Source organism: Palaemon carinicauda, chromosome 16, assembly GCF_036898095.1.
Source record: "Palaemon carinicauda isolate YSFRI2023 chromosome 16, ASM3689809v2, whole genome shotgun sequence".
NCBI classification, from domain to species: Eukaryota; Metazoa; Arthropoda; class Malacostraca; order Decapoda; family Palaemonidae; genus Palaemon; species Palaemon carinicauda.
This window is the reverse complement of record NC_090740.1, coordinates 128,898,708-128,908,707: the sequence shown is the minus strand read 5'-3', so window position 1 is coordinate 128,908,707 and position 10,000 is coordinate 128,898,708. Positions and strand designations below refer to the sequence as shown.

General features: G+C 38.1%; 1 protein-coding gene across 2 annotated transcripts in view; it reads left to right on the top strand.

Annotated features, from left to right (window-relative positions):
• Positions 1–10,000, top strand: part of LOC137655871 (SRRM2 protein homolog rsr-2-like) — a 325,653-nt gene that overhangs the window by 116,378 nt on the left and 199,275 nt on the right. The window contains exon 1 of one of the 2 annotated variants that reach the window (XM_068390068.1): positions 446–1,312. The exons of the other annotated variant lie outside the window; for it this stretch is intronic. Within the exon in view, the coding sequence (XP_068246169.1) occupies positions 1,266–1,312 (47 nt within the window). The 5' untranslated portion in view covers positions 446–1,265. Of the gene's footprint in view, positions 1–445; positions 1,313–10,000 lie in introns of those variants that run through there. 2 annotated transcript variants of the gene reach the window in all.

Here is a 10,000-nt window from a genome sequence, read left to right as displayed (position 1 = left end):
CGTGTGACGCGTGCGCAGTCTTTCTCCCGGTTTCCGAATGGGAATGCTAGTCAATTATCTCTCTCTCTCTCTCTCTCTCTCTCTCTCTCTCTCTCTCTCTCTCTCTCTCTCTCTCTCTCTGAGAGATTCCAATGGCAATGGTTCATTGTGTTGGTGCATACATTTGCTATGTTTGTGCATTTGTATGTGGATGTTGGTGTGAAAAAAAGGGGGGGTGCTTAGACGGGGGGGGGGGAGACTAAAGAGAACTCGACCCCAGCCTTTCTCTCCCCCCGCCACCTGTCTACTTATTGATCGTGGCTGGGGAGAGAAAGAGAGGGGGAGGGTCTGATGGGAGGAGGTGCAATAAGGGGGTGTTGGGTGGGGGGGGGGGTGAGATCTCGCCCTCCCTCCTTTCCGTGTCTCCCCTTTGACACCCTCCCCGGTGGATAGTAGTTGGGTCTGGGTTGTTGTCTAGCAGGCAGGCAGGCAGGGCAGGGCAGGCAGGCTCGCCGGACAGCTGGGGAAGTGTGTTGGCGACACCCTTCTGCACCAGCTGATGGGAGAGTACCTTCTCGCCGTCTTCCTCTTCTTCTCCTTCTTCTTCTTCGTCCTGGAGGCAGCAGGAGCCGTAGCAGAAGCAAAAACATCAGGACTCAGCGCCCTTCCTCCATATCCGGACGTCGACGTTAGCATCTGCAGTGTTAGTGGCCTCTTTCCCTTTAGTGTCTCGCTTTAATCTCCTAAGGTTCCGGCCGTCGTTCCACGCTTCTCCTGGAACGGTGCAGCAGCAGCAGCAGTAGCTGGCTTCGGCAGCAGCGGTGGCGGTGGCTGTCACAATTTGAGCAGTATCAGCTGATTGTCATTGTGCTAGCACGCAACCTAACGCTCTCCGCCGCTCTAACGTCCAAAGGCGCCGACGTATTTTCTCTCGTCATTTGTTGTCCGTCGTATGTTCCAGAGGGAAGAAATAAGGCCTGGTCGTGCGTGTGCCTCAGGACTTGACGTTGTGGTTTCGTAGTGAAGATTAATTGCAGTGTGATGATTGTTTGCCTCCGATTAAGCGAGGAGAGAAATGTTCGCTACAGAAGCTGCTGCGTTCCTCGTCGGAATGAACGAAGGTGAAGATTGTTTTGTGAAATTTTAGAAAAAAGGTAGAGGCCTCTCACGTTAGATTTTCATCGCCAAACATCGCGTCCTTTGCCTTAGGAACCCGAATCTACGGAACTATGTCGCCGCGCTTTTGGATGTGAAGTTCCTCCAGTGGAACACTTGTGATTGTTGATATGATCACCGACAAACTTTTTGAGAAGGACTTTGTTCCCCAGCAAAGGTATATATTACTTTTTACAAATTGCATTTTTTTAAATTATTCATTTAATGTACCAAGCTCATTAGTCAATGTTCTCATGCGCGTAAGTTACGACATATGACTTTCTATCTTATATTGGTTCTTGAAAGTCAGTAAATATAAGAGAATCTCTTTTTTATGATAATTTAAGGATAATTAGATTGCTTTTTACTGTAGATACCACTGAAGATTTTATTAAATAGGGATTTGCATGATATTTAATGTTAATTTTTCCCTTTTAAATGGGAATTTGTTGACATTTTCTGTTAATTTCAGATACGTGAATTATTTTGAATTTGAATTTTCACCAAAGCATCATTTCTAATCTATGTAGTTAAGAGGTGACTGTATTTGCGTTTTTTATTCTGAATTTAGTTTACGGTATCACAGTTCCACTTGTAAGGCCTTATGACGTCATCATGAAGCCTTTGGAGTTTGGTAAACAAAACCAATGTTTGTTGAGAAAAAATTTAGCAGATATTTACCTCATGTGTCGGTCTTTGTGTGTCAGACTTACTGTCGAGTGGATTCCCTCCTCAGAAGTCTTTGTTCAAAGCCCTTTTTTTTTTTAACTTTTTGTATTTTAGAAAAAAAATCTAAATTAGCAAAAATGTAACTAGAAATGAATGTTTTGTTTATCGTTTGCTTATATCGCATAAGAAGAGGAAACTAGAGACGCTTTTATTCAGAATAATTTTTTTGAGAGAGAGAGAGAGAGATAGAGACGCTTTTATTCAGAATAATTTTTTTTTGAGAGAGAGAGAGAGAGAGAGAGAGAGAGAGAGAGAGAGAGAGAGAGAGAGGAGAGAGAGAGAGAGAGAGAGAGAGAGAGTTCTTGCGTAATTTTATGTCAACAGACATTTCGAAGTGACCGTGAAATAATATTAATTTCCCGTCAAATTCACAATTCTTTCTTATACTTAATAATTTGCCATTGATAATCCAATATATGATATATGAATATGCATAAATTCACTAATCATGAATTTGATTAGATCCTCTCATTCAATTTAATTATTTTCCTCCACGAAATACTTTGGATCATTTCATACGTATTAAATTTGGGATCTCGGATATAAGCCTGAGGTTGATACGTTCCCCAGTGGGATTAAATTCTCCTCTTAATCATCGGGAGGATTTGTTGGGTAGTATGTTAAGCGGGTCGAATGGTTCGTCGAACGTGGTTCGACAGACAAAGTGTTTGAAGTGATATTCGAACGTGTGAACGGAGTATTTGGTTGTCGAACGGTTCGAAGAAAGTTTTTTTTCTCCCCTGACTTTTGTGGACGGGGTTTCATTGTTCACAAACTTTACGCATTTGTGACTGATTCCATCCCTTCGAACCGTTCGACAAGCAGGTTCGACAACCGGGTTCGACGTACCGTTCGACCGTGTAAACCCCGCTTTATGCTCAGATACACTCTGTCGTGACGTGAATGTATTCGGTCAGTACAGATCGATTTTCTAATAATAGAGTTAGAGTTGCAGGAATGTTGCCAAGTTCCCCTTTCAATCCGGATATTTTACGTGTAAATTTGTACAAACCCCAACGGTAGTTGGGGATTAGCTCTTCTAGGTAATTTTTTTATGTAAACTTTGGTATTATTATTATTATAAATTGTTAGAGAGAGAGAGAGGAGAGAGAGAGAGAGAGAGAGAGAGAGGAGAGAGAGAGAGAGAGAGAGAGAGAGAGAGGAGATTTACTTGGGTACATATTTGGAGTTTATCTCCTCCGGGTAGACATATTCTTACAGTCGTTGAAAGCATTGTTAGTATTTCTGACTTTAATTGTGTACAATTTGGCAAATCATATCAAAGTAGCCCCCAGTGTTCTGGTCGCTAAAATAATCAAAGTATCTCCCAGTGTTCGGGTCGCTAAAGGAATCAAAGTAGCCCCCCAGTGTTCTGGTCGCTAAAAATGTGTGTACTGGTTGAGGTTCATGGAGACTGGAATATGATGGGAAACAGGTGTGTGTGTTATCCAACACCCGTTCTAGAATTTTGACAGAATTGGCTGTCAAAGGTATCTAGCTTTAGTGTGTGCACTCGTAGGTTTGGTTCAACACTGATTTTGGGACTGCATATAAAATTCAAGGACATATGCTTTTATCCATAGGGAAGATCGTGCAAGTTATCAAGTTTTTAAGGAGTTTGTAACTCTCCCTCTAGTTTGTGTGTTTGGCCTGTAATTAGTAGGGGTAGATAATGGCATGCTGGTAAGCAATAATCTACTATTGGTATAATTATTGTAATCCATAGCATGTGCATGGTGTTGATAACTCCGTAGGAAAATGTCTTCAGTATCTTTAAAGACTGATCAGCACATTTTTCTATGGTTCTGTCAGTATGGGTTGACCATGTCGGGTCGTCACAAATATGGATTCTGTGCCCCCAGGTATTTTTTATTTTTTTTTTTTTTTTTACCTTAATGGCATTTCCTTCTGGGTCTTGATCTTTATCAACATATCGTGATATAGTGCCCAAGTGGTTTTAAAATTAACTGCATCAAAAGTGTTTTTATTTCTCTGCAAGAGATAGATTTTATTAGATAATTCATCTTGAAACTGTTCAGTTTTCATGAAAGTCATATTTGGTAGATATACTGGAATCGTCTGCAGTCAGAAATCTGAATGAATTTTGCAGATTTTTATCAAAATTACCTTTTTTTTATGAAAAATTCTAGTTCCAAGAAATTTTCCTTGTAGCACAACTGATATAACTAGAGCTGGTTTGGATAGTTTTCCATTAGCTAATGCCAGAAGCGTTTGGTATAATGTTATTGGCATAGCAAAGCTCCTAGAGAACCTCTTGAAGGATTTGTTTTTTCATTTCTCTGCAAAGGCTAAAGTAATAATTGAAGAAAGGGTAAATCTTTTTTTATCTCGCTCCCTGATTATGAAATTCTTATTATCGATTCTGTTGGGTTATGTAGTTGTGAAAACGTAATCTTTCCCGTAGAAAAACTTGTTGATTGTATAGGAAGAGATTATCAGTTTGAAGTCGATGATGAATAGAGAAGTATTGAATTAAAAGCCTAAGGTAGAGACAACTAGCGAAATCTAACCGAGGCCCTTTGCGTCAATGGGCGTAGGAGATGTTGATATTTGACGAATGCTATCGTAATAATTTTCAAGTAGAGTCGTAAATGACTATCAGTTTAAGAAGTTTATTAATGGCATATCACACATTTGAGTCAATCCTCTTTATAATCCTACTTGATAACGATTAATATTTTTTCATTTATCTATTGTATTCGTCTTAGTAATAGAGAAGATGCCTTACGAATGATGGACGGCTCAGGCGAAGTACTTGTATTTTCCTAACCTCTGCTACTAGTATTTGTGATGTCTAAATCTAACTTAATTATTATCAGTTTACTGCTACGATGTATGCATGAATTACTCTCTTCAGGAAGTTCATAGCCTCCCTACGTGGTATTTTCAGTTTTGCGCACTCCAGCTAATAAATTAACGTTCGGATATCCCCTACATTTTTAATATTTTGAAAATTACTAATTTCCTCAGAATACTTAATTATCTCAATTGTGGGTTTTGCTATAAGTTTAGTTTCTTCCTTAGGTTTCTATTAGAGTCGTGTTGGGTTTTACGCAATTAATTTACATAGCAAATGTGGACCCCTTTTAAGAAAATTAAGAGCGAGATCAAATACTTGAAACGAAGGTGGGAGAAAACTTCCATTTCTATTCAAATCTTCGTAAACTTTTCCATGTTTCTTGTATTATTGCTGCCTCATTTTGGAAAGATATTTGACAAATTGATAAGGAAAGCAATTAAAAAAGGTCCAGGTGTCATCTTACAACTCGTCGCTCTTTCAAGAAAACGTGAGAATATTTGATTGGTGTTTCATCATTAGATTCCCTGGAATCTTGATTAAAGACATTACTGTGCCCATGGATACGTTTCTATTACACTATGATAAGAAAACGTTTTCTTTAGTATTTCAATGAGTAAGGTTTTTTTCTAATTTTGTTGATACATTTAGATATACACTCTCGTTGATTCATTCATCTCTCGCGAAACTTATATGTTCATATGTTTTTTTCTCCACTGTTTTTCGCTTCGATACGTTTTACTACACGTATTTTTCTAAGTGAAATGACACAAGTAAATGAGTTTTCGTCTCCGAAGAGGAAGGCGAGTAAGCCTTTAGTGCTCTAAAACAAGTGGTGGGAGGCAACAGATGAAAAATTGCCGATAAAGAAATTACGCCAAAGTCATTGATTTTGGCTCCAGGGAAGAATATCCTGCGGAATTATGTCAAAAGAAAAAAAAATACAACGGATGAAATTTACAAGATGTCTATTGTTACTGTGCCATATCCGTACATATCCTTACTTAGGGTTCAGGAGGATTCATCCATCAAACTGGGTGTGAACATGATGTTGTATTTTGGGGGGCTTATCGCCAATATGATTGCTAGATTGCAAATACCTGACGATTCGGCAATGAAGATTGCAATCTGTTTTCAAACATGACGAATTGCCAATATGATTGCAATTTTTTAAAATCTTATGATATTGCAATAAAGATTGCATTTGATGACTCTCCTAAAATCTTGCAAGACTGCTATGTTTTGAAACTTCTAAGGATTTGCCTATAAAGATTGCAATTTATTTTCAAATAATTGATGGTTCCTCAATAAGACTACAATATTGCAATTTGTTTTCAAACTTCTGATGATATGTTAATAAGATTACAAGATTGCAATTTGTTTTCAATCATTGACAATTGCCGATAAGTTTGCTGTATTGCAATTTGTTTTCAAACAACTAATGATTTGCCAATAAAGATTGCAATCGGTTTTCAACCAACTTATCGGTTTGCCAATAATATTGCAAGATTGTAATTTTGAAACATCTGATGATTCACCAGAGACTGCAATCTGTTTTCACACATCTGACAATACGTCAATATGATTGCAATATTGCAATTTGTTTTCTAACATCTGACTATTCGACAATATAAATTGCAATTTGTTTTCTAACAAATGACAATTCGACTAGAGAAATTGCAATTAGTTTTTAAACATCTGATAATTCGTCAAAAAGATTACAAAATTGCAATTTGTTCTCATCTGATGATTCACCAATGAAGATGGCAATCTGTTTTCAGACGTTTGATGGTTAGCCATGAAGATTGTAATTTGTTTTCAAACGTGTGACGATTCGCCAATAAAGATTCCAATTTGTTTTTAAACATCTGACGATTAGCCAGTGAGATTGGAAGATTGCAATTTGTTTTCAATATTTAATGGTATGCCAATAAGGATTGCAGTCTGTTTTCAAGTATCTGACGAATAGCCAATAAGATTGCAGTTTGTTTTCAAAAGTTGATTATTCACCCATGAAGATTGAAATTTATTTCAAACACCTGACAATTAGCCAATAAGATTGAAAGATTGCAATTTGTTTTCAAACATTTGAAGATTTATCAATAAAGATTGGAATATTTTATCAAACATCTGGTGATTAGTGAATAGTATTGCAAGATTGCAATTTGTTTCTAAAAATCTTACGATTAGCCAACAAAGATTGCAATTTGTTTCCAAAATCTTACGATTAGCCAATAAAGATTGCAATTTGTTCACAACCATCTGGTGATTTGCCAATAAGCCTATTTTTAGTTGTGGGAAATTACACAAGCTTTGAAACATTTGTACTTCGAAAATCTTTTATTTGTCACTGTTCCCAGAGATACTAAAAGGTGGTATAACATTCTGTTTGCCTATTGACTTTAATCTCTAGGTCACAGTCTCAGGTACAGCTACAGTATAGGGGAGAGGATAAGTTGGGGAGGGGAAATTAGGATTTTGGAAAGATTGAAGGGGAAAGTGTTAAATTGAAGTACAGTGGGAGGTGAAAAGATTGGGGTAGACCCAATAGTTTTTTTTTTCTTTTTTTTTATAGACCACCAGGAGACTTTTCTTGCCAGCCACAGTCTCAACAAGACACCTTTGCCTTTTATCTCAGCTTAGCCAGAAAGATCTCATTTGTAACTACCGCTTCTCTCCTTTGGTCTTACTTTTTCTCTTATGCGTGGGAGCAATCTCGTCCCGTCCCTGCGGGTCATTAAGCACCTCTCAAATTACCTTCATATTTGACGATAGAATTTTTTCGCATGAAACGTTATGTACACTCATTTTTTTATTTCTTTTCTAAAAATTATCTCTCTCTCTCTCTCTCTCTCTCTCTCTCTCTCTCTCTCTCTCTCTCTCTCTCTCTGTCTGTCTGTCTCTGTCTGTCTCTCTCTCTCTCTCTCTCTCTCTGTCTGTCTCTGTCTGTCTGTCTGTCTCTCTCTCTCTCTCTCTCTGTCTGTCTGTCTCTGTCTGTCTCTCTCTCTCTCTCTCTCTCTGTCTGTCTGTCTGTCTGTCTCTCTCTCTCTCTCCTCTCTCTCTCTCTCTCTCTCTCTCTCTCTCTCTCTGTCTGTCTGTCTGTCTCTCTCCTCTCTCTCTCTCTCTCTCTCTCTCTCTCTCCTCTCTCTCTCTCTCTCTCTCTCTCTCTCTCTCTCTCGGTTAAAGCAATTTCTCGAGAACCAGAGAACAGCTTTTGATGAAACTAAGTGAAAACGTTCATTGGTGAAAAAGTTTTTTATTTTAAATGTTATTGAAAATATATGATGAATTAACGATCTTGCACAGTACTGCAAAGAGATTTTGCTTTGCTTGCCAGGGGTGTGGTCTTATTACTCATCCCTCTTTGATATATGTGCAATATTCTCATTCCTTTTATTCTTTTAATCTCACCTATGAAACCCCTCGTAACACTGATGTGTAGGTAATCTGCCTTACACTGCATTTCATCAACTTTCTGCATCTTCGTATGTTTTATTTCCGTGATCATTTTTTCGCTATGATTTTTCATATCCAATGTGGTATAAGTATCCTTTATCACCTTTCTCCTCTGGGCGAGCTGGCAATATTTCCTAACCCTAAATAATGAGGCCACACAAACGCCCACACAAGGGAAACCTGCAACGTTTGGTTGCAAGATTGTCTGGGTACGGAAATATTGGAAGCAATGAATCTCGGGAGGAAACGTAATATTTCGCTACGGTCGGAAATGATTGTCGATTTATTTTCCTCCATCAGGATTGCGAAAATCTGCACTTAGAAGTCAATTCTCTCTCTCTCTCTCTCTCTCTCTCTCTCTCTCTCTCTCTCTCTCTCTCTCTCTCTCTCTCTCTCGCTACGGTCAGAAATGATTGTCGATTTTTTTCCTCCATCAGGATTGCGAAAATCTGCACTTAGAAGTCAATTCTCTCTCTCTCTCTCTCTCTCTCTCTCTCTCTCCTCTCTCTCTCTCTCTCTCTCTCTCTCTCTCTCTCTCTCTCTACGGTCAGAAATGATTGTCGATTTTTTTTCCTCCATCAGGATTGCGAAAATCTGCACTTAGAAGTCAATTCTCTCTCTCTCTCTCTCTCTCTCTCTCTCTCTCTCTCTCTCTCTCTCTCTCTCTCTCTCTCTCTCTGCTGGAAACTTAATATTTCGCTACGGTCGGAAATGATTGTCGATTTTTTTTCTCCATTATGATTGCGAAAATCTGCACTTAGAAGTCAACTCTCTCTCTCTCTCTCTCTCTCTCTCTCTCTCTCTCTCTCTCTCTCTCTCTCTCTCTCTGTGCTGGACGGGAGCTTGAGCCCAGCTCGATAGTTTCTAGGGATAGTAAGTTTGAGAGAGCATATACATCTACCTGCTGAGTCAACATCCTTTGCCTGGCCCTCCCGGGTCCAAGCGTGGGTGGAGGGTGGTCTTGGGCTCTCGTCAAATGTATATATGGTCGGTCTCTAGGACATTGTCTTGTATCTTACCTCTGCCACTCAGGAGTGACATTTTATCCTTCAAATGCAAGTTAACTGATCGTCATCCGAAAATGCCTTTATTATTATCATTATCATTATCATTACATATTTTTATTATTATTAGCTAAGCTACAACCCAAGTTAGTAAAGCAGGATGTTATAGGCCTAAGTGCTCCAACAGGAAAAGGAAATACGGAAATATATTCCTTACATGAAAAGTAACGAATCTTTGATATAAGATATCTTAAGATCAGTAACAACGTTAAAATATACATGTATATAAACTATGAAGAGACACTTTTATAATCAAACGACATCCTGAAAGACAAAACTCTATTGAATTATCGGTTTATTTAATTGTTTTGGGGATTCTAGTTCTTCATTTGTTTTTAAATCGTCTATACCATTATGCCTTTGACCCATTTTGCTTTTAACATCAGAATACAAATTAAACCAAACGATGCATCCTCTTATTTTGATATCTATCAGAACCGTAAATATGGTCCATTTCTTAATAAAACAGGCTGATATTATAAATACATTGAATAATTTTTATGTAAGAAATTGAGAATACCTTACAGTAAAGGAAAAGAATTGGATTAAATTTTGTGTTCCATACAAAGTTGGAAAATTTTCTCGTAAAAACAGACTAATCTTCTGATATCAGGCATAGAGACAATATTTATGCCTTAAACGATAATAGTTTGGTAGAAATTTCGTGAATATACAGCATTAGTGGATATCGAACAGTGGTAATGATTCACAAACAACCACAGCAACTCGGAAATAGAGAGTAGCTAATGCATTTAGGGAACCTTGCTTAATTTAATAGAGTTCCCAGAGACTGTATCCC